The following is a 24,019-nucleotide window of genomic DNA, read 5'->3' as shown; positions in this document are numbered from 1 at the left end:
TTGCAAAACAATATATAAATGAGAAAATTAAAATAATGGAATACATAATGTAATGGTAGGTAGTTATGTACTAACTTAGGAATGGTTTGTCGCAAAATAATATTAATACAATTATGTTAATAAAGCAGATGAAAACTAAAAAAAATTATTATTCTCTGAAATTCACGAAAACGAATATCAATATATTTATTCTTATAATATATAAATGTACTGGTAAATTGGTTATAAAAATTAACCAAATCACTATTTAAAAAAAAATTAAAAGCATTAAAGTCATTTTGTCTTGGTTAGACAAAATAGTACATAAATATATAAATGTAAGTTTTCAGGTTGAAGCGTTATAGAATAGTAAAAACTAGGCTAAACCATTTATGATGGTTATTAGGGTGTTGTAGAATGGTACTGAATTTAAAAAATATTGAATGTCAAATTATCAATTTTATTCTAGCCTCTAAAAATGTCAGTATGTCAATAACCACACAAGTTTCTTACTCTATGAATCTAAGTAACTAAAAATAATAAATCTTAAAACTAATTACAAAATGCCCAACATTTTTGAATAACTTTCAAATAAAAATATATATTTTTTAAATGATTTTGAAATTGGTTTTAAAAAATGCCATTACGTAATTTTACTATGTCAATAGCGAAAATATTATTTCACATTGAATAATATTATAATATAAACCAAGATAAGAAAAACGGATATACATTTACATATTATATAATATTGTATTGCATAAAACGCACTTGCAGACAAATACAAATCGGAATTATTTCACATATAAACAAACCCGTGAGTTTGTAGTAGGTACGCTTAGAAAAAATAAAATAAAAAAATATTCTGTAAATACCAACACAAGATCCCCATTAAGAAAAGAGTTCAATATCATGACAATGTTTTTTCACAGAAATTGAACAATTCATCAAATTTCAAAGTTAAAATTCAAGTTCTGTTATTATCTCATCATGAGCCGGCTGTTTCACAGTACTTGGATAGTGTGGGAATGTATGGCAAGCAATATGCTGAATTAGGCTAAGCCATGAGAGTATGGCGCTCGTGTGAGACCAGCATTATGGTCTGAAAGGTAGTAATGAGGAGCTAACCACATGTATGACAAACTGACATTGAATAAACTGACTTTTGAAAAACTGACTTTTGACCAACTGGCGTCTGACAAAATTGACATATCACATAATATACATTAAAATGATTTTATAATGAATTTTCCAGCAGACGAATTAGTTGAACTGAAATTCAATCCAAAATCAATTTCCGTATTGATTTTTAGATTCATAATTTTACAGACATAAGAATAATGACACTCCAGTAAACCTACTCTGCAAAATTGTAATTATATAATGTGTGCACCTCTGTCAGATGAGACACAAAACCATTTTCTGAATGAGGTTTTAGCATCGGCTACATGATAAAATAAAGATTTTTTCACAGTGAACAATTTAGAAAAAAGATGTAAATAATATTATTGATGTAAATTAAAATCACAATACATATTTTATAAAAAAATAATATCATCCATAGCTCTCTCTACAAACCTTCTAAGTATGAAAAACTATACATTCTACATAAACATACATTAGTTTACGTATATTCATCTGCCTCAAGAAATTATGTCATCAAATTGCATATTATATATTTTATTTGATTGGAATGTAATTTTTTCCTTAAAATTCAAAATTACAAAATATATTTCATTTTTATTAAAGAATATAAATTTTTAATATTTAAACTTGCTTTGCAGTTTATTTTAAAAAGAAATAATTATTGTTAATCAGAATAAAATATATAATTTTTAAATTATTAAACTACAATTTATAATAATTTTTTTTTCTAAAGTAATGCTTTGCATCATCACACATTTGAATTATTATGACGACAGTCACAGAGTTTTGTGTAAACAATTAAAAATGCTGTTAAATTTGTCACTTATATCTCAGGAGAGGAATTTGATCACACGGCATCTAAAAACTAAATAACACAATAAATACAAATTATGAGTTTGCAAATTGCTGCAAAATAATAATAATATTGTATAATTTGCCGGACGAAACATGAATTCAAATGTCATGTATCCGGTAAGCAGCTTAACTTTTCACTTATTGAATCAAAGTATGAGGCATACTCCAAACTTTCAATGTAACAATTGTTAGTACAGCCGTTAGTAGAGCAGGGGAATCGGAACACTTAACTTATCGGGATACGAAACTTTGAAAAAGTGCCCAGAAAAAGTTAAGCAAATTATTAAGGGAGTACTTTTTTTTAATTGTGCCTGGTGTTAAAATATTTCACCGCGGCTCAAACAGTTAGTTGCCTAATTATATTATTAAATTATTTTTCAACAAGTTTGCCAGAAACAGCAATAAAAAATACATTTAATCTTAAAATTAGTAGGTATTTAGACAGAGTTAGTAATTGTTAAGGCGATGCACTACGTCATGTAATATTTTGAATTGAGCCGCTATCAATAACACACCTTACGTAGATGGCGATAAGGCTTAAATTCCCGCTTAAATCATCCATCTGTTTTGATTTATGCAAGAAAAAAACATGGCCAAAAAGTGCCTTTTATTTTATTTTGTGGATGTTTAGGCACAAATATTTAAATGTTTTTCGATCATTTTATAAATAACTTAATTCGCCACATTATATAATAAAACCATAACCGAAAATGGGTTCGTAAGAAGAGATTTTGAACTTTAAAGCAGTTTTCATAGGCCTTATACATAATTTTTTTCTGGGCTTGTAAAAAGACTTATATAAAAAATTCTTGATTATTTCAAAGGCCAGGATGTATTCTACTCGCAGTATTTAATTAAAGCATCTGAAACATTTCTAGGCGACCAAATTTTCTAACCAAACACACATGATTTTGCATTACTACGTATTGCATCGCCTTAATATTGTAGCCTTCGTAAGGTACTTAAAAATGTTTCTAAATGCAAAAAAATTCACAATAATAAATATTGTATAGTATGTGTATTGTATAAAGATTGGTTTAAAGTGATAAATGCACTTATAGAACTGGTGGGATTTTCATAAGAATTGTTTTATCATTAACAGGTATTCAATTTGGTAAATTTGGAAGAACAAGATTTTGTCAACATGTAAAACATTTTATACGATATTTAGACCAAGTTCATTTCAAATGACCTTTTCCGTAATTATTTAAACATAATTACAATACGAATGACATTAAAGATTGCATAAAGTTTGTTTAACAGGTAACATGAAAAGCAAATATTAATGCATTGTACAACATTGATGCAATAATTAATGCACATTGTTGACGCATCAAACACTATCATTTCATTAAATAAATGCACTGCTAATAGTGGAAAATAAATCAAATTGTATCTGATATGAAAAAGCATTTCTCACGGATTTAAAATAATTATTTTATAAACAGTAAATGTGTATCATTTCAAGGGCATACAATAAAATTCCCTGCTGATGATATGTGGCAGGTCGGTTTTACACAAACTTAATTATTATTGTAATTACATATTTACTTACTGACTCTACGCAAACATTAAAATCTATTAATATATTGAGTTTTCACCCTGAGAATGAAATACCAGAACACTATTTCAAAGTGTCCACAACAAACTTGATTGTGTATTGTGTTTACTTACATTACATTTTCAAAGTGTCAAAAAAACTTCAATAAATTGTGTATTACATATTATGTATCCATAATTTTGCAAAGTGTCGACAACTTATTATTCATTGTGTATAGGTATTATAACGAGTTTACAACTTATTCATTGTGTATAAGTAGCCTAAAGAGTTTAAAACTTATTCATTCTATTTTAAAGTGTAAACAACTTACTTATCATGATATTTCCTAAGTGTCGACGACAAATTCAATTGTGTATTACATAATATCTATGTTCTTTTGATTATTTTGCAGTGTCCACCACTTATTGATTGTATTTTAAAGTATGAACAACTTTTTCATGAAATTTCTAAGTGTCAAACCAAATTTAATTATCACACAACATCCATATTTTTTTTTCCTTATTTTGCAAAGCATCAAAAACTTTTCATGGAATTTCAAAGTGTCATAACCGAGTTCAATCGTATACCACAATACATATCTATAAACTTTTTCTTTTAAGTGTTAACATATGTATGGTATGTAAAGTGTGAACAGCAAATTCTATTATAAGTATATAATTATTCATTATTTTGCTTCAGTGGTTGAAAATACCCAAAGTTAAGACGCAGCTGTTCGAGGAACACAAATGTGAGGATAGTGTGAGGAGCCAGTCTTACAAATGCAGGAACGTAGCCCTTGAAGAAGCTCATGGGGCCCTCTTTGGCGGTGTTGACAATCAGGGCTTTGATGCCCTTGGACTCACTGGCTTTGGCGTTCATGGCGCGCGTCTTCAGCACGTCAAGGGGCTGCGTCAGGGTTGTGGCAATGGCACCCTGGAATAATTAACAAATTGGTATATTAATGAAAAAAACATGATGAAGAGCGAAAACTACAAATCTTTTTCCAGAAAATGATTGATGGAAAATATTGTAGAAGATGCTGCAACTCATGGCTTTGTTTCCTGTATGACGCAATTCTGCACAGTTGTTCCAGGCTATATAGGTCTGCGGGTTGAAGATTGCCCCGATGATAGCCAACCTCCGTTAGGAGAATGCACCACAAGAAGAAAGGAGTGTTAACTCCAAGAGTTGAGAATCGTAGCATAAAAACTATGTTTATTTAGAGTTCTAAAACATATTGCTGGTTGAAAACAAAAACTTGTAGCAAAGTATGGTTAAAGAGGGGAATTTTTACAACCAGGATTTATGCCTACTAGTTTGGCATATTCTTAAATTCTTAAAGGATAATGACAAATAGAAAATATAGAAAAAAAATAGAAAAAATAGGCATACATAAGAGGCGTATCCAGAAAGTAAGTGCACTGAATTTTTGTAGGATACAAAATTTTTTATTGAAACAAAAAAATTACATGGTTACCGTAGTACATATGTAAGCTATTTTCTGACATAGTCGCCATTCCTCTCAATGCAGGTGGTGAAGCGGGGTATCAACTTTTTGATGCCTTCCTTGAGGTAGTTTCCCGCCAACCCCTTCGTCCACTTTTCCACCTCCTCCTTTACCTCCTCATCAGTTGAAATTTTTTTTCCACCCATGGACAGCTTCAGGGAGGTAAAGAGATAATAATCTGAAGGTGCTAGGTCAGGGGAATGCGCGGGGTGGTTCAGGACATCCCATTTCAGGCGTGTAGTGTGCAACCCAAGTTTCATCTCCAGTAACGATGGAGCGGAGAAATTCATCTCCATGGAGTTTGCAGCGCCTCAAAAACTCTTGTCCGTCTTCCACTCTATTCAACTTGTGTTGGTCTGTCAGCTGTTTTGGGACCCACCTTACGGACAGTTTCTGATATCCAAGGGTTTCTGTGATGGTTTCGTGTAGTAGAGATCTGGAGATTTGTGGAAACATCGCAGAAAGTTCTTCCACAGCCAATCTGCGATTGTCACGGAGCTTTTTTTCGATTTTTTCCACAATTTCGTCAGTCACAATTGAAGGTCTTCCGCTCCTCTGATCGTCATGCACAGAAAAATAAATGAAATAAGAAAGTGAAATATTTTTCACAAAACGTGTTGTTGCGTCGACACTTCTCAACGTACTGACCCTGAATCGGTCTCGTTGCGGAGGGGAAGAGTCAGGCTACACGTAAGTGTAGCCAACATGTCGAAAATAAAATTCATTCGGTCGTGAGAGCCTCAGTACACTTACTTTCTGGATACGCCTCGTACAAAACTTTTCACCAAGGTTTTTCGAAGTTTGCAATTTTCCAGATACACAACAAAGGCGATTAACAAAATTGCAAAGAATATTTTAGCATAACAAATTTACTGAAATATTACCAAATTACAAGATTGCCAGAATTTTCTATAATCTTCGATAAGCAATAAAAAACAATACAAGAAGAATTCAATTACAAAACGAGATAAAAACACTTACGGCGGCAAGACTGGACACCACATGTAAAACCACATTATCTTCAAAGTACGGAGTGGCCACAAGGCACCCCTTAATCTGGTCGTAGCAGGACAGTTGGCCCACTGTCATCAGGACTGCCCGACCCACGGCCATGGAGGCCCCTGACCAGAGTCTCACGACGCCTTCCTCAGTTATCACGCGGTACAGGCCGTCGATGGCGTGCTTGTAACTACGAATGTGGATAATTTTGTATTAAAATTTATGGATTATTATATTTAATTCAGTAAAATTCTATAAGATTTAAAAAAAAAAAAAAAAGTCGCCCTGGGAGCAATTCATATATAGTGTGATCCCTTTCTTTTTTAACGAGTAGGTACCTTATTGCGTTATGTATACATTTTTCCGATATTTTTTTTATGAAATTTAATTAAGATTGAAATGAAGACTTTTTTCCTCCATAATGATAATTTTTATAAAGCCATTTCTGCGAAAAATTACCTCGAGGTCGCTGTAATCTACTAGGAGCACAGAAGTTTGGGAAAGTTATTTAATATTAAAAACGGTTTTTTTAACTGTTTTTTTTTAAATTAATTTTTTCCAATAAAAGTTTTCACATTTTGCGTGTTTATAAAGCAATGTTTTTTTCCAAAATAAAACTCCCTGGGACTTTTCAAGAGTGTCGGTGACAAAAACCGTACATACGATATGGGTATCAAATTACGCGTCTGGACCTACACAACCCGAACGGCTCGGTGAAAAAATGATCAGTATGCTCTTTGGCACCTTTTTTTCTCCAAATATTAATTTCTTTTTTAAAAATTTGTAGTCCCACACCCTCGCCTCATCTTCATTCAAACACTACACCATGCACCACATTTTTACCCATTAGTTGCCTGCAACGGGCAAAAAGCTAGTTACACTTAGAAGGCAACTGACTGATCTAATATGTTTACACAAAATAATTCACGGCCATCTTAGTATTGCATTATGTCTTATTGTAATATTGAAATAAATGTTCCCAATTCCCATTGTTTAAGACGCCATAACATGTTTCACCCGAATACATTAAAAAATAATATCGCCTATTTGATCTGACCTAAATATGTCGACTGACTATATAATAAGATGTGCTGAAGTATACATTTTTCAGATTCAGAAAAAATGTTCTGCTATGGCTAAAAATATGTTGGTCTGTTTATATTATGTAATATTTTCGTCTCTATTTGTGTCTCTTTTGTATATTACTATTTTGTACCATTTGTCATATGAGTGAGCTTTCATACAATTTTATAATTTAGTATGTCTATTTGTATTTTAATCTTTATTTAGATGTATGAAAACTAATATATCCTATGTCCGAGTAGATTTTTGTAATTGTTCTCCCTATTTGTGTATTAACTGAGTTTTTATATCTGGATTGTTCTGATATAAGTGATATCATCTGTAAAAACCTAGTATAAACATAAATTAATTAGAAGACTCAGGTAAAACGATTCTTAATTATGCACCAAGCTTTTATTACTCACATAACACTGAGATTAAGCCACATGGAAAATCAGAAAAGTAATAATCCTAACTCGATTAAATCTAGATTTATTTGGTAGAACAGAAGCCATAAAACATTATTCGGTTTTATCTGGATTTCTTTGGCTTCTACTAATAAAATAATGAAAACAAAATTAATCCCTTTTGCCAGAAGTATTCACCATATAATAGGAGAAAAAAAAAATTGTTATAACAATATCAGATATTAAATCATATTTTTTCTCGTGCCAGTCATTGAAGTGACCACATGCTTTACTCCTGTGATTGATTTTTTGTATGTGGTAGATGGGTTAAGAGGTCCAATGCATTGCAATCATTACTATTGAAAATTATAGTAAACTTTTTACAGCTTGAAACACTTATCTTTGTAGGTGGCCAAAGAAGGAACTAACAAACAAATATTTTTTTTTTAATTCATAGATGTTTTTAATCCACTAAATCTAACTGACTGCAAAGATGAATATGTTGATCTCTATTTTTAAGATATTAATTATAAAATTATTGTGCCTTTCAAATTTAGAATCACCTGTAAATTATTCTGAAAGTATTTATTTGGATAGGTACTTACTTTCTTCTTTGGTCTAGTGGAAGTTTCACGTCGTTCTGCATGCGGACATTGACAAGATCTGCGGGGGTACCGACAAAGCCCCCGGCTGCCCCTCCCGCTGCTGCCAACATCACAGAATACGCAGGGGATAGAGGAACACCCTGGAAAATAAATAGTTGACATGATAAAACAAGGCTAACGGATAATTTTAAGCATGATAAATTTGTAAACATGCAAAAACAATGCATCTGATCAATGCGGTGATCGAGTCAACTCTGGCTGTGATCTTATTATGAAGGTATCTAAACTATTATCTGTAAGTACCATTATCAAAATAAAAATATACTTTTAAGAGATTTTGATTGAATAAAGGAAGCATTAACCAAAAATAATTTCTAGCATTCACTTAGGATGGGTTGTTTCTGAGAATTTGAACAATTCTTCAAATTTCTAAATTCATTTTCAAGTTCTGTGAAAGATTTTTTCAAGTTCTGTTATTATTTCATTTTTGTCAAGCAACTAGCCTATAATCATATGATAACCAAACTTAAAAAGGACTTTCACAGAACCCGAAAATGAACGTAGAAATTTGATGAATTGTTCTAATTCTCCGAAACAACTCATCCTTAGGATGTAGAAATCAGATCATTAACATAGATAGACGGGTATTATTTATAAAAAAAATTATAATTATGGAAATAGATAACATTATAATGTTTACTTTACAGGATTGAGCTCTGCATTTATTTAACCCTTAAATGCATGATTTATCAATTTTTCTGGAAAAAAATATATTTTGTAGATATTTACATGCATATGCAAGGAAATATAAAGAATTTTTTTTTTGTAATTTTTTAATGATATTTGATTAAAAAAAATTGTTGCAGGTTTACAACACCATGTATTTAATAAAAATTAATATGAACAATTTACGTATGAAAAAAAAAAAAAAAAATCTAAAAAAATTTCTCAAAACTAATAAGTGTACCGGAAAAATACGAGTTATTACATATAAGTATTGTATTATTGAATCTACTTACCTAAGAAAATCAAATTAATAACAGCAAAACAAAACAGTAACTCTAACCTCCAACCAATTTTCGAGAATCTTCACTTTGTTAAAGAAAAAGTGACATTTGACAAAAAATTTTGAAAAAAAAGGTGATGCCACTCGATAAAATATATTACCGTGAACTTAATAATTCTAAAACGGCATGCATTAAGTATACACCAAAGAGTTAAAGGTGGTTTGAACGGTATGTTGCAGTTTTGCAACAGTATGCATTTAAGGGTTAATATAAATTTGCCATCAAATACATATTTAGAAAAATTGATTGCTTTTTAAATGCATCTATTTGAATTTCACTTTTGTTTTTGGTAATTTACCCACTTCCCGACATCCAATCGAACTGAAACTCGGCAGATAGTCTTGTTATTGATGACAATGCATTCTATCAACTTTTGGTGGCAATCACATACACACACGCTTACTATATATACATATACTATACACGCATTTCTCTGAAATCGGGTGACATTACAGCAGTTCCTGGATAGGAAGGTACAATCCTCTATAAAACCAAAAATATATATATATATTTTATGTTTAAAATAATTATGTAATGTAAAAAATAATAAGCATATAAACATATTATGTGTGTAAATGTGGTCACATTGAACAATAAACTGGCAATACATATATTATGTACAAAAATTATATGTAAAAGTATATGTAATCAATTTTGGTTCAATATCTTTGTTTTTACTGTACAGTGGTAATTTTTCAGAACTTTGAAAAAAAAAGGAACTTTAATGCAGTATTTTCCACATAAATAGTTGTCTTTTAGGTAAAGGTTACGAATTCCACTTTCACAATATTTCACTTTCAAATAAATGGATTTAGCTTTATTAATTCAAAACATGATTTATTATGTCGGGGGAGACGGAAAAATACGCACTTTTAATTTTAATTTCGTTTATTAAGTCACTTACGCGATATGTCACACGAGATTTCAAAGAAACAAAATAATGTGACATTTGCCGGAATTACCACAACTAGTTATTTACCTAGCCAGTGCGCGGGTTAGGTACAGTACCTACCTACGAACTAATTCAGTTAAAGAAAATAAAATCTTGAAAATATTAAAATAATATATATAACCTAACCTAATCTAACTGTGATTTTCTATAGCAAAAAAATGCCCCTTTAATAACGCCTTCTCGCGTCCCCTTTAGAGTTACATCCCAGTTTTCAAGTAGTATGTGGGATACGCTAGGTTTGTATAGACTGGTTTGTGATTTAATTCTAATACCTATTTTCCATGTTCAAACCTAACCTAACCTAAACTACCTAAACGGAATACGTTTAATCACATTTTATTCTATTTGTTTGTTATTCGGGTTATTTTATTTATTTATATGTTGATTATTTGTTATAAATAATACATTGACTTACATATTAATATGGATTAATTATACACGATGATATTATTTATTTTATATGGCAATACTAATTTTTTTTTGGTTGGCAGCAGTGTCTATGAAATATTTTGTAGGTATGAATTACGATATTATGAATATAATCCAACTCTTGATATGAATATAGTCGCCGTCAGCGGCGCCGCATACTAATTGACATATCGTGTAAGTGACTTAATAAACGAAATTAAAATTAAAAGTGCGTATATTTCCGTCTCCCCCGACATAATAAATCATGTTTTGAATTAATAAAGCTAAATCCATTTATTTGAAAGTGAAATATTGCGTATTAAGAGTGAAGCGGAATAAGAGAAAATTAATCAACATCTTTGTTTTTACTGTATCAATGGTAATTTTTCAAGTTTAATGCAGTATTTTCCATATAAATAGTTGTCGAGCTATTCTGAAATTTTACCAAATGCTTGAGCAGTTTATTAAGTAGTTTAGCTAGAGCTTACCGTGCCTTGCCCATTGAATTACCATGACTATGCTTTCCGAGCAATACAACTTGTCTAAAGTATATTTATAATGTCATTGGGTTCAATAGGTGTTTTTTTTTAATGTTCATGTTATCAACAAATCGAACTCACACTTCTCTGTGTGATGCGTTGTTTGGAGACATCATAGATACCAAATCTGACCATGGAGTAGGAAAGCTGACGGAGAAGGGATGCAGATATTCCATTGTACAGTGCCAAAACACCTAGAAAGAATATTATTTCAATTAATATTAATATTAAAACAAGAATTTAAGATAAAATACACCAAACATGGATAGGATTCAACTGTTTATTCTTTCTTCAAAAAAGTGGTCTTGCCGCAGTGGGGAAAAAGAAAATTTAAAAATGGTAGACTCATAACCACAGTATACAGGCAGGTACCTACTTATTATTCATTTTTTTATTTTCCTTTGGCATTAACATAAATTTAAAATTGATGTAGAGAGGTTTTGCATAAGAAAAAGATTTATGTACCTTGATTTTTGATAATATTGCTGGTCAGAGTGGCAAGGGATACTTTGGTTCCCTGTTGTGTCTGCAGCTGTACTTTGAGTAGGTCCAGGGGATGAGTGCAGCAAGCCGCCCCCGCCGAAGCGATCCCTCCGAAATACCAACGGGATATCCTTTTCCCTTCTCCTGACATTGTTATAAATGTCTTTGATTAATTTTCTGCAACAGCCAATAGACAATAATGACAGTCAGATTTCATTCAAATCTTTTTAATTTACTACTTGGTACGTAACCGCAGAGCATGACATGATGTATTGTTTTTATCTTGATAATAAAATACTATTTTTCGTATAATTGCTGTGTTGTTTGCTTATCATTTACAAAGATTATCTACATTGCAATTTTAAAATATTTCAATGGAAAGTTGTTGAAAAGATAACAATGAGAATATTTACATAACATTTATAATGTTTGCCTACCATCCACAAAGTACACAGCAGGTACTTTTAACTAAAAATTAAGAACAGATATTATTATAATATTAATATTGACTTTACATTAAAAGTGCGGAGTTATTATTATTTGCCACAATTGAATGAAAGGTATGGTAGTAATGAACTCATTGTTTTACCCATGCATGGAAATATAAAAGTAATACCCCATTATTTATAGGTGTATTGTAATACACTATATCAATCGTTGACTTGCAAAACCCCTTTGGAAATTTCTGCTGGTTCTGATGCATTCACAAAAAATGCTTAAAGTAAATTGAAAATAAATTAATTATTCATATTTTTCGCTAAATATCAAAAGAATAATGAATAATTATGTTGATATTTAGCATAAAAGGTATTTTCTTTTTACATTTAAAATGGTTTAAAAAGTTTTTCGTGAAATCTACAGATTTTGAGGGTTTTGCAAGTCGACGACTAAATTATATAGGTATACTAGTGTACCCTGCAATGTTTCGCTATTGCTAACATCTTTCTCGGGTGTCTCCGATTTCTTCCATCATTTACTACTGTATGTCACTGTTGAAAATCTACATTAAACCGACTTTAATTTTACTCCGTATCTGGTTACGGTCCAGAGATATTACTTTAAGTATTCCTTGGGAGTCCCCAAACTTCTTCTATCATTCAAACTACTCTCTAAACACTCCCGGCACTAATAAGAACAAACATTGAAATTTTCAGCAATATCGGTTAACTACTTTTCGAGTTTTGCAAGCATTAAAATATATGCACCATACATTTAACCTTTTTTTGGTTTTATAATTTATTGATCTAATTGTTTTTTTATTTAATTAGAGCTATGTTTAGTCATTGTTTTTTTTATTATTTTAAATATGGCAGCCATGGTTTTCAAATGGCGAGGTTCCCTGTCACAATGCCTTAGTTGTCCACAAATATCTTTAAGATAATGCAAATTCCAACACTCCCATGACCTAGAAATAGCACCAATATGAACCCTATCAAAAAAAAACAAAAACATCTTCAAATATATGGTGCATAGCATGCCAACTAGGATTAAATTGCTTCTTAAATAAATGTTAAGCAAATAGTATTTGTATAAAATGAATATTCTATAGCTTTATATATAGCTATAGTATATATATAAGTCATTCATGTAATTTAAGTTTGGAAACTAAAAAAATCGTGTGGGTCTAATAATTCTGTATATATATATATTAAACGTGGTAATCATAGGTATATTATTCTGGTGAGATAACGTTTAGAAATCAACAGATAGGTGCTTGCGAAGAATATAATATTTTAAAAAAATAGCGAAGAAATTAAAACTGATGTTAGAGTTAGATTAATTGAATCAGCAGGCCCAGTAGGCGGTTACAAACTATCTACATCAGACAGAAGCAGCTAAATTCGGCAACTCCAAATTAATAATATAACATTTTAAAATAGGTACTTACTTAAATCATCAAAATAATAACGAATTCAAATAGTAACTAACCGAATGGACATTATTATTAGATCGAGGGAAATCAGGGTTAGATGACACGTTTCTCTTAAATTAGATTAAAAAACTTACATACTTTATGTTACAGTGAAAATCGTCAGACGCACAATTCAATATTAACTTGCATTTTAAAATAAAAAATAAAACACGAGACACGCTCGCTTCGAATATCGGAAGGGACGGAACGGCCGGAAAAGACGACTCGCGACTGGCGATGACATTTGCTAAATGTCAAATACTAGAATTTGACATAAGGATATTACGTCAGTTGCGAAGTGTCAAATTATACAACTAGGCCTACGGATAACAGAGCACGCACGTTTTTCTCGCACAAAGTTACCTCAAACAACATTGAAAAAAGTGTTTATTATTTGATTTTTCTTACCGAGAACTGACAGAAGGGTCCGCCTCAATTAAGGTAAAAAATAATGATATAATTACTTTATCGGTGTAATAATCCACAGATCAATTTGCGTCGATAACCTCAAATCAAAGTGATATCTAATCGTTGCAAATTGACGAACCGTGTAAATTAATCAGTGAAAAGTGTTGAATTCATCGGGTACCTTTTTACGAAGCTATAGCATGTCGACTGGGAGTGACTGTGGAACCAAATGAGCGGCCAAAATAGTTGATCGTAAGTATATCACAAGTGATATACGCGCCGATGACCTTGTAAAGCTGACATTGCGTACGAGTATGTATATACATAAAACCAAATGAATCTCGGAATATGGAGTTAATTTGGGATTTGAATCAGCCTACCAATGTTTCTGTACACCGGCCGTCACCAGCTATTCAGTTTTAGTTGGAAAATGCTTTCATCTATATGACATGACATGTTCAATTGATAATTTTATTGCCGAGTTAAAATTATTATTCTGCTGTTTTAAAAAGTGTTCCTCAATCTATGCGATTCATAATAGTTAATATAAAAGTCTTGAGTTAAATATGGTTTTGATAAAAGAGTTTCAAATAATTATTGTTGGATGTCAAATTTTCATGTCATCCATTTAGTTTTGTCTCAAAATGATATAGGTATTAAAATTTCGGTTCTCCGCTTTCTTGCTATTTCGCACAAATTATTTAAATAACAGTTCATTTCACATTTAAGACGAAGCTACAAGCCAAAAATGTGTATATTCTTGGTATACCTTATATCGTAGGTAATAGGCATTAAAATCGCTTGACAAACGGAGTCTAGAAACGTTTGATTTCAAGCACAAAACTGGTTTTTATTTATTTTGTAAATAATTTTATAAGAAAGCCAAAAAGTAAATCAAGTGAAACTGTCACAGATAATCTTAGCTATAATACTGTATTTTTTAAAAGTTGTTTCCTTTATGCGTTCATACATTTCTATTGAATTTTTTTATTTGTTATTAGTTTGCATTTATATTTTTTATTGAGTAATTTATATATTTATTCATATTCTACTCCAGCGAAGCGATAGGAAAACCTTCAATTTATCTAAAGCTATCTTTTTTTGTATTCATAATGTACACCAATTCGTAAAGATTAATCAAAATAGTGATTTGGCACTAAGCTTCGCCTTAACATTAATGTTCCATTTTTTTCAATCAAAGTTCAAAAACTCCGTATTTTTACACGTTTTAACGCCAGATTGTATGGTGTGACATTTTCGGAAAGGTTCCGCTTCAAATACGCACAAAGTATTTAAATAACCCAAACTAAGAACCTATTTTGTGCATGTTTTACCATCTCTCCCGACGTAAACAGATGTTTATTCTAATTGAGTTGAAACAGAGTGTTAATTCAATAATTTGGGTGTGTTTTGGAAGTAAGCGGAGAATGGAAATTTTACCGATGATATTATAATTTTTCATCCTTGAGTTTCTCTTGATATAGAATTCCTCATCCGGGCTTTCAGGATAGTTAGTTGGTTAGGATACAGTATTTCAGATTCTTATTTATTTAACCTTTAGGATAAATAAATAAGTATATGATTTCTACGGCGGTGGTCGAAATTCTCCCATCATCAATAATAATATATATTTTTTTAAATTTTTATTATATTTATCTGATTAATTCAGTTATTCTGATATTATACAGGTGATCCAATTCCAGTTTCCTAACTTTTAATTATGAAAAACACACAAAATGTAACATTAACATACATTTTTTTTATTAATCGATTATTTGGTATCATTAATTAATTATGGAAAATTATTTTAAGCAAATGGCCGCTTCCGGACCTTCTGCAGCAGTTAATTCGTTTGAGATCATTTTCGATAACTTTTTCGTAAGTTTCGGGGGCAATCTTGGCTGTAGCTTGGCGGTTGTTAGTTTTTAGGTGCTCCAACGTTACAGATTTGTTGGCTTAGACGCGACTTTTCAGAAAATCCCACAAAAAACATCCAACTTTTTCACTACTGTTAATAAACAGTTGTTGATAAACAGTTTGTACAAAATTTGTTGTAGCCGTAGAATATTTGAACAATTTTAACGCGTTTACCGGTGGTCAAACGGTCCATTTAGTAAATGTGTCGTATCAAACTAACATTTGATGTATTAAAAATGCGCCATTAATGACAGCTCTCTAATTTAAAGTGTTGCCAATACAGAAAACTCCAATTGGATCACACTTTATATGTATTTTTTTTTAACAAAGTTTGATTTTTATGACACATATACCATGTAATGAATACAATAAAAAATGTTAATATTGGAAGTAAAAACCTCACTCTTTTGAACACTGGCTAAAGAGAGTTTACAATAGTTTTCCATTGTACAGTGACAAATTTTCACGTCATTACAAATATTTTTGCCAATCAGTTTGTGAATTCCGGTATTGTCTCGTAACGATTTAACTTCCCATTTTCGAGAGTCGATCCTCTTCCCACAATAAAAAAACGTTTTCAGTTTAATGAAGCCCACATTACATATTTTCCAATCAATCAGTTAGATGGAGAAGCAGCCCTATTCTATCGGTTCCTAGTGTACCTACCCGGGTATGGTGAATTAAATCCTCTGCTAGCTAAGTCCTTCATCATTGCTCAAGCAGCATTTTACGCTTATAATGATGGTAGTAGGAATAATTCTTGAGAATTGACTGAGCTTTTGACGTCCTGTTTTAACTCGACCGTTTGGCATTTCATCTGTCTGTTAATTTGTTTTTAAGTTCCGTTTCCGGTTTCGAAATCTGTTGCATCCACTTTATTTTTCATGCAAGCCTTACTTTGACTATGTGACTAACTTTGACTGGGCTTTTCGATATTATGGTACCTACCTGCCTGAAAAAAGAATTGTCATTGAAATTTCTTTGAACAAATTGTATGATTCCTTATTTAAAATAAAAAAGAATTCTTGCGCATAATATGATTTACAATTAAGTAGATAGGTATTTAAGTACCTACTTTCAAATCTTATGATTTCGGAGGAAATTTTACTTTGGTTTATTAAATAAGATAAAATTAGAAACATACCTTTTTGGATGCCAGGTTTACTGTTCACAGAACTTTTCAACTAACAGACTTTCTTAAGTTGCTTGTGGCTTGCGTTTGATAAACACTTAGTCGGTTCTTATTTCAAATAACTTACAGTAAGATTGTCAAACAAAAATTGTTGAAGGTTTTTTTTTAAATGAATTGTGCACACAACTGAATGTTGCCAGAGTCCAGGAGCGTACTGGTAATATATTATTCACATGGTCGGTTACTGTCGACACTCGACACACCGTCGTATTTTCTTCTATACATTTAAATAGATAATGACTATTGATTTTCTGTTTCTCATATGATATTGGCATGTAAATAAATACACTCAAATAATATGGTAGAAAATTTATGTAGTCGAGTAAGAACTGTGAGCGTTAAGCATGAACTATTATTGATAATTTTTGTTTTTTTTTTTGTAATTTTTGGAAACATTAAATAAAAAAAACACTTTTTTATATGATAGGTAGGTACTGCAGTATACTCCAAACTGCTCTGAGCTAATGGGACTATGGCATTATTATTCAGGGAATGTTGTGAGGGTGAAAAATGATCAGAAGAAGAGAAAGGTTGTAAAGTACCTGGCCATTCAATTCCAGTCACTAATTCAATTCTAACAGAATGTTAAAAGGTAAATTCGAAGTTAGCAGAAAATAGCATGTGTGCAAATATCACCATTCAAATGCAAGACTTGTGTTTGAAATATTGAAGCCGTTTTCTCAGAATCTACGGAGCCGAATGAACTGAAATTTCAGATCCGTACTGAGAATTTTGGTCTGAAGATGAATCATTTAAAAAATCTGCAGAAAATAGCATCTGTGGAAATATCATGCTAACGGGCACAAATGCAAGACTTGGGTTTGAACTTAATGGGCCATTTTTTCAGGATCTATGAAGCAGAATGAACTGAAATTTTGGAAACGTACTGCAAATTATGTTCTGATATTGAATCAATGACAAAATCTGCAGAAAATGTGTGGAAATATCACCAGGGCGATACTGAGTTTTAACTGCCCTGATCCGGTAGACCTACTATGGCATTCGCATTTGGGAAATGTTGTAAGAGAAGGCGAAGAGGAAGGCTAGGTTATGTATTGCACCTATTTATTGACCTGATCGCCAAACTGCAAAAAGAAGAAACGATTCTGTGCAGAAATGGGTGGTCCGTTTGATAGATTCTCCTATCTTAACAAACGGATTGCAATTTTTAGGGTATAGGCGTCGGGTGGGAATGCTGTCCTTGTTCTACCGGTATTTCAATGTAAGATGCTCCGATTAGCATCATTGATTCCTTCGGCACCGGGGCATAGTTGGGAAACGTGCACTCAACATTTGTACATTGTTGACATTTATCACATGTGAACAGGTATTTTCTACAACTCGTTCTTGAATTCAACCGCTCGGCTATGGAACGATTTGCCGGCCTCCCTCTTCTTACAACATGGGTCCCTTCAAGACCCAGGTTCACTCTTTCCTTTCCACAAAAATACCCTCCACACAGGAGAACATAGGCCCTGAAGGAATTTATTTGCCTGAGTTAATGTAAGTATGTCAAGCTGCATGATGGTTGAATGTCATGAATGGTTGTCAATGTTAAGTTAAACTCTTACGTTTGATAACCTCAGTGTTATTATTTAAAATTCTCAACAGCATGCTCTTATCTGCTGACTTTATTACGTGAAGATTACTAATTCTGAGATAACTAGTAAAAAGCAGATTAAAACATATTATTTTTATAATGTTAAAACTAACAGTTCCTAACCGGCTTCATCCAAGTTTCTGCACTATTTTTTAAATACATCTCTTTGAATTTCGTTTTTGTTTTCTTGATTGAATGAATAAATGAATTAACGAATGCAAGAAATTAAATCTTGAAAGTGGAAATTAATGCACTTCCCAACCTAAAATCGACCTGAAATACGGCAGATTGACTAGTTTTTGATGGCAATACATTCTATCAACTTTTGGTGGCACTCATACACACACACACACACAAGTATTTTTCTGAAATTGTATGATGTTATTTAAAAAAAATTTCAGCTGTTAATATTCAAAATAGATGTCGGTACTATCCAATTAAGATTTGGCTTCGTGTTAGCGGTGTTGACTCCAGTCCCTGGGGAGGAAGTTTCAATCCTCAATCAAACCAAAAAAAAATAATATTTGAAATTGGCTAGTATCCGGCCGAAAGAGATGGCGCAACTAGGTCGAAAATTTAAAATTGATAAGTATGTACGTAGTAAAAAAAACTTCGTTTTTTACGGGTTGATTTTTTCTTATTAAAGTGTATGGATAAACCTATCTTCATGATGGAAATGACGTTGCTAGCTGAAATTAGCTACCATTACCTAGAAGTTCCAAACAGAAAAAAAATCTTCAAATTTCATGATGTCAAAGCTCACCTTTCAAGAGTATAGCGTGATAGTCCCAACCAGTGACAGCCGGTGGTCACAATATGTGGGGGTTCACTGGAGTACAACATTAAGTCAGAAAATAAATTAAAAAAGATATATACCTATTTATAAAGACGTTTTATTTTCCGCTCCTTTTGTTTAGCGAAGATCTCTATGACTCTCGTGTCAAAATCAGGCATAGACTGAATTAACATTTTAACAATGCTTAACACTGATAGTACGTACAATCTGTCCTGGCTCAACGTGTTTCTTAAAAAAGTATTTAATTATTTTTAACGTTGAGAAACATCTTTCAACAATCAATAAGTTTGGACAGGATGTATCGATTTTTATTAACTAGCTCATTATGGTGTTTAACTTGGGCTCGGTAGCCTCGGTAGCGAATCCAATTGCATTCTGATATCAACTTTTCCTAAGACCTTTAAACTCAAAACTTTTTGTAAATGTAAATGACAAGAATTATGCTTTATGATTTTTTTCAGTAATTTCATCAGTAACTCCGCTGATTGTCCAAACTGAATCAACATCGTAAATTAAAGACGGAAAACAAAATAAAGTATTCAAATGATCACATCCACAGAGCCACGAAGCTTTGTTATACATTGTTTTGTTAAATGATCGAGTAAACTTCTTCAATATTCACTCTTGTTTTATTATCAGTTCAGGTTTAGGTGGACCGGAATTTTTTATTATCACTTTGTTTTAAAAACTCGACCTATTGTTCTTAATGTATTCCACATTCAAACTCATTCTTAATTTATACAATGAACAAACACAAAAATAATCATAAGTTGGTATAACCTGCAATTGATATGCCTAATTAACAATTGATATATGAATATCGATATAACCTGCAATTGAACTTCAAAACTTTTGCAGAGCAAGAAAGGTTTTAAATTCAACAGACAATGCCCGACAACGGCGACAACTGACTGAACTGATAGTAAATAATCTGAACATCACTCATCTCTTAATGACAAGTTTTATCTTGTAGAAGAAAGCTGTAAGCGGAACATTCGCTGAAAAAGAGCAGATGGTAAATTGAAGACACGATATCGACAATAATACACATACGCGTTTTAGTTTATCTTTCTACTGAACAAACCGTTCCTTCTGATGTGGTGGTAAAGCTCCGGACGCCGTCCTCGATATGGTAATATTTGCAAAGAATAGTATGTACCCACGCTTTCGACTGTTCCACAGAATACGCGAACAAAGCAGTCAAATTTTGGATCGCAATCGAAAACGAACTGCTATGAACATAGGCACAAGTCACAGTCGGTCTGCAAGTTGAGCGCGCATAGTAAGTAGGTAGCTTTTGTATGAAATATTATAACCGAACCGAGTTTCGTATTGTGATTAGCCATGTCGGAAATTTTGTTGGTTGTTCGGCGCTCGGGAGCACATATTAGCTGGCCACCACTGGTCCCATCTGCCCGAAGACAGTGGGAATTATGGGAGACCTGCATACCCCCACTTTGAGAGACCTTTACATTCCAGTGTGTAAATTTCATGATGCCAGAACTCATTGTGCGCAAGTTTTAATGAAATATACAAACAGATTTTCCGTTTTTTTTAGTTAAGATGAATAATGTCCTTTCCTACTTTGGCTCTGTTCATCACGACCACATACACCTATTTTTTAAATTACCTCTGTAAATATGTTTGGTTAGCGTATGCAATAAATTGATTGCATGTGACTTGTATGCCGTAAACAATGCAAGTACTTACCACTCCAGTTGCTCATGTGGTTAACATTATTATAATACTTATTTGAATAGTATTTCTGCATGATTAAATAAACAAAGAGTACGATTCTTTTGATAAAAAATACTAATTTGATTTGTTCCTTCGTCACCACCATAAGAATTAAAACATTGCTTGAAATGGTAATAGCGTGTTTGGTCCTTCTTATTCCCAACCCTACTCCCTTCAACTTCACAACATACCGCAAATCGAGACGCAATAGCCCTTCTGATTCCGTTGACAGTTGGAACTCTTGTGGGGTATTCACATGTTCTTTAAAAAAATTTAAAATACGTGTTTTATTTTATGTGAGTATAGGTAGATGAGATGAGTTAGGTTAGGTTAGGTTAGACCTTAGGTTAGGTTAGGTTAGACCTAACCTAACCCAACTGTTACCAACCGTCTGGAGCCAGTGAGACTATGGCATCCCTATTGGGGTATTTTATGATGCTGTAGGTAGTGGGGAGGGGAAGGAGATTCGGAACTGGTCACCAAATATGGTTACGCCATTTCAAGCAACATTTCCATTCTGAACGTGCTGAAAAAATATTATTTTTAATTGTAAAATAACAAAAATTAGTCAAATAAAAGTTTCTTAATCATGTTGGGATTTGAACCTTTGATCTCTGGATTCGAAGCCAAGGATTGTAATCTCTCAACCGTGGAGATCGTATTATAATAATAGTTTTTCTTTTTTCAGAATGGCATCCGATGTATTGGCGGCATTAGACCTGGACAAAGAAAGTCTAATGGGACAATTCTTTCTCATCAAAGAGATGTCCGGATCAGAAGCGCACTTTATGCACAGCTGCCTGATTGCAAAACAGATTAAAGATCAGGGCTCTATTTGCCTCGTAACGCTTCACAATTCCTTCCACCACTATCACAGCGTTGGACAGAAGATGGGATATAATCTGGACAAATTAAAAGAAGTCGAAACCGTGAAAAGCGTTGATTGCTTGAGCCTTGTAAGCGACGCAGTAATTTCATCAAAGAATGCCGATTGTACTGCGTATAATAAAATTAAAATAGACGACTTGTTTGACATTGTTAACAACGCAGTTAAAAGCTTACTGCCTAAACACCCATCAGTATTTTTAATCGTTGATGATATTACAGGGTTATTAGAGATGGGTTATACGATAATTGAAGTTAATACCTTCGTTCAACTGTGTAAAAGTCTAATTTTAAGTAACGATAAGTGTAGTATTGCCGTTGGTGTTCACGTTATTTCCGAGAGTGATTCTAGTTTTATTCTGTCGGGACTCGTGTCGCATATGGCCGATGTTATTTGTGAAGTGTCGGGGTTCAAGACGGGAAGAAGCAGAGAAGTGTCGGGTACATTTGAAGTTTCCCGTCCGTGGTCAAGTATCTCAAACAATCTGGTCAAATTGAACAGTTATCATTATAAGTTGTTTGATAGAGGGATTAAAGTGTTTGCACCGGGTTCTAAATAATTTTATGTTTTGGTGACTGATTTCATATTATGAATAATATTTGTTTTTTTTTTTAATTATTCATAAACTGCTTGTTCATAGATGGTGCTAATCATTTTAGGAGAAAACACTTTTGCATATTAAGCTTCAAAATAACAAGATGAATTGATACAAATACAATATTGTATCGGTGATTCAATCCAAAATTGTATTTGTATGCCTTTGTTGAAATAATTGAGATTGTATATGGACAAAACTATTTATTCATATTCCAACTTCCAGTGTTTTTTCCATAATAATTAAATGTATGAATGAGCAGTTTATGAACAATTTTAAATTAACCCTTAATAACATTCTACCTTGAAAAGTTTAACACATCCTGTTTGTATTGATACACAGGGAGAATCAACATGTACCCAAAAGATTTTAACCAGCGAATACCAAGCATATTTGCAATAAAAAATATAAATGTCATTTTGCTGTCTGATGATGTTGTTTTTTAATAAAATATCTTTCTATCATACCACTGATCACACTGCCACACGTTGAAACGGTGCTCCGTCTTGTCTCTTGGTGCTGCTGGAATGAGTTGGAGTGTGTATCAGTCGTTGCGCTAGGCTTAACGCAGTGGAGATGTGTGATGGATTTTTTGTTTTGTTTTGCTGTTGACAGCAAAATGACTTCTACATTTTTTACTCCAAATATCATCAGGAATCGCTGGTTTAAGTTCTTTTGGGCACATACTGATACACCCTGTAGGTACATCAGTTTACATCTTTTATGATGTTTAGTTAATATTAAAAAAAAGTGACTATCTAACTACATTTTTATAATAATAAAAAATATAAATAAATTTGGTTCCATTTGAGTGCTCAATTATTTATTTTTATGAATTATTCAAAATACACCCATTTCCACAATAGTGTTTTATATTCTTTTAAAATCTATACTCCTTATTTTCTTTTAAATTCTTCTACATTTCATATTTGATATATTATTTTTAATGAACTTTATATTTATTTATTGCATCTCACTATACATAAATCATGTTTTTTTATCATAAAAATCAACCTCACTAGGACTGAGCCTGTATCGAGGTTAACAATTTACATTTGAGTGAAGCAAACATAGAGTAATACTACATACAAACGCAAAATATTTCAAAAATAAAGAAAAAAATAATGTATTTGAGTTAGGAGACAGGTTATTTGATCGATGAATATTATTATCGACCATCACAACACAGGCGTGTGACTTCTAGCATCAAAACCTCCTAGACGACAAGGCCAGGACACTGAATCAAATCAGCTTCCTAACTTGTATGAGAACCTCCAAAAAATATATTTTTATTTTATTTTTTTAAATTAGCTAAACCATTTAAAACAGTTTTCATAAATAAAAAAATTTACAAATTTTTATAACAAATTTGTCCCGCCCGGTGTCCCGGCCTTGTGATCTAGGAGGTTTTGATAGCATGGTAGTCT

At 32.2% G+C, this 24,019-nt stretch overlaps 2 protein-coding genes across 6 annotated transcripts; one reads left to right on the top strand and one right to left on the bottom strand.

The window, feature by feature from the left end:
- Positions 1 to 1,726: 1,726 nt before the first annotated feature.
- On the bottom strand, positions 1,727 to 14,152 carry Dic1 (Dicarboxylate carrier 1). 4 transcript variants are annotated; one of them, XM_089638316.1, is made up of 6 exons: positions 14,051 to 14,152; positions 11,532 to 11,726; positions 11,148 to 11,260; positions 8,101 to 8,240; positions 6,009 to 6,216; positions 1,727 to 4,453 (listed from the first exon to the last, which is right to left on the bottom strand). In XM_089638316.1, exons 2-6 carry the CDS (start codon positions 11,698 to 11,700, stop codon positions 4,199 to 4,201), a joined length of 885 nt encoding a protein of 294 aa, XP_089494442.1. In that variant the 5' UTR covers positions 11,701 to 11,726; positions 14,051 to 14,152; the 3' UTR covers positions 1,727 to 4,198. The 4 variants fall into 4 exon arrangements, with proteins under 4 accessions (XP_089494442.1, XP_089494443.1, XP_089494441.1 ...); XM_089638317.1 differs by lacking the exon at positions 14,051 to 14,152 and adding an exon at positions 13,561 to 13,697; XM_089638315.1 differs by lacking the exon at positions 14,051 to 14,152 and adding an exon at positions 13,557 to 13,691.
- On the top strand, positions 13,743 to 23,339 carry Elp6 (Elongator complex protein 6). 2 transcript variants are annotated; one of them, XM_089638319.1, is made up of 2 exons: positions 13,743 to 13,902; positions 21,800 to 23,339. In XM_089638319.1, exon 2 carries the CDS (start codon positions 21,801 to 21,803, stop codon positions 22,554 to 22,556), a length of 756 nt encoding a protein of 251 aa, XP_089494445.1. In that variant the 5' UTR covers positions 13,743 to 13,902; position 21,800; the 3' UTR covers positions 22,557 to 23,339. The 2 variants fall into 2 exon arrangements, with proteins under 2 accessions (XP_089494445.1, XP_089494446.1); XM_089638320.1 differs by lacking the exon at positions 13,743 to 13,902 and adding an exon at positions 13,925 to 14,121.
- The last annotated feature ends 680 nt before the right edge of the window (positions 23,340 to 24,019 follow it).

The sequence above is a fragment of the Hesperophylax consimilis genome, chromosome 12, assembly GCF_061612785.1.
Source record: "Hesperophylax consimilis isolate HC1 chromosome 12, BYU_Hcon_1.0, whole genome shotgun sequence".
Lineage (NCBI taxonomy): Eukaryota > Metazoa > Arthropoda > Insecta > Trichoptera > Limnephilidae > Hesperophylax > Hesperophylax consimilis.
This window is presented reverse-complemented; position numbering and strand designations above follow the sequence as displayed.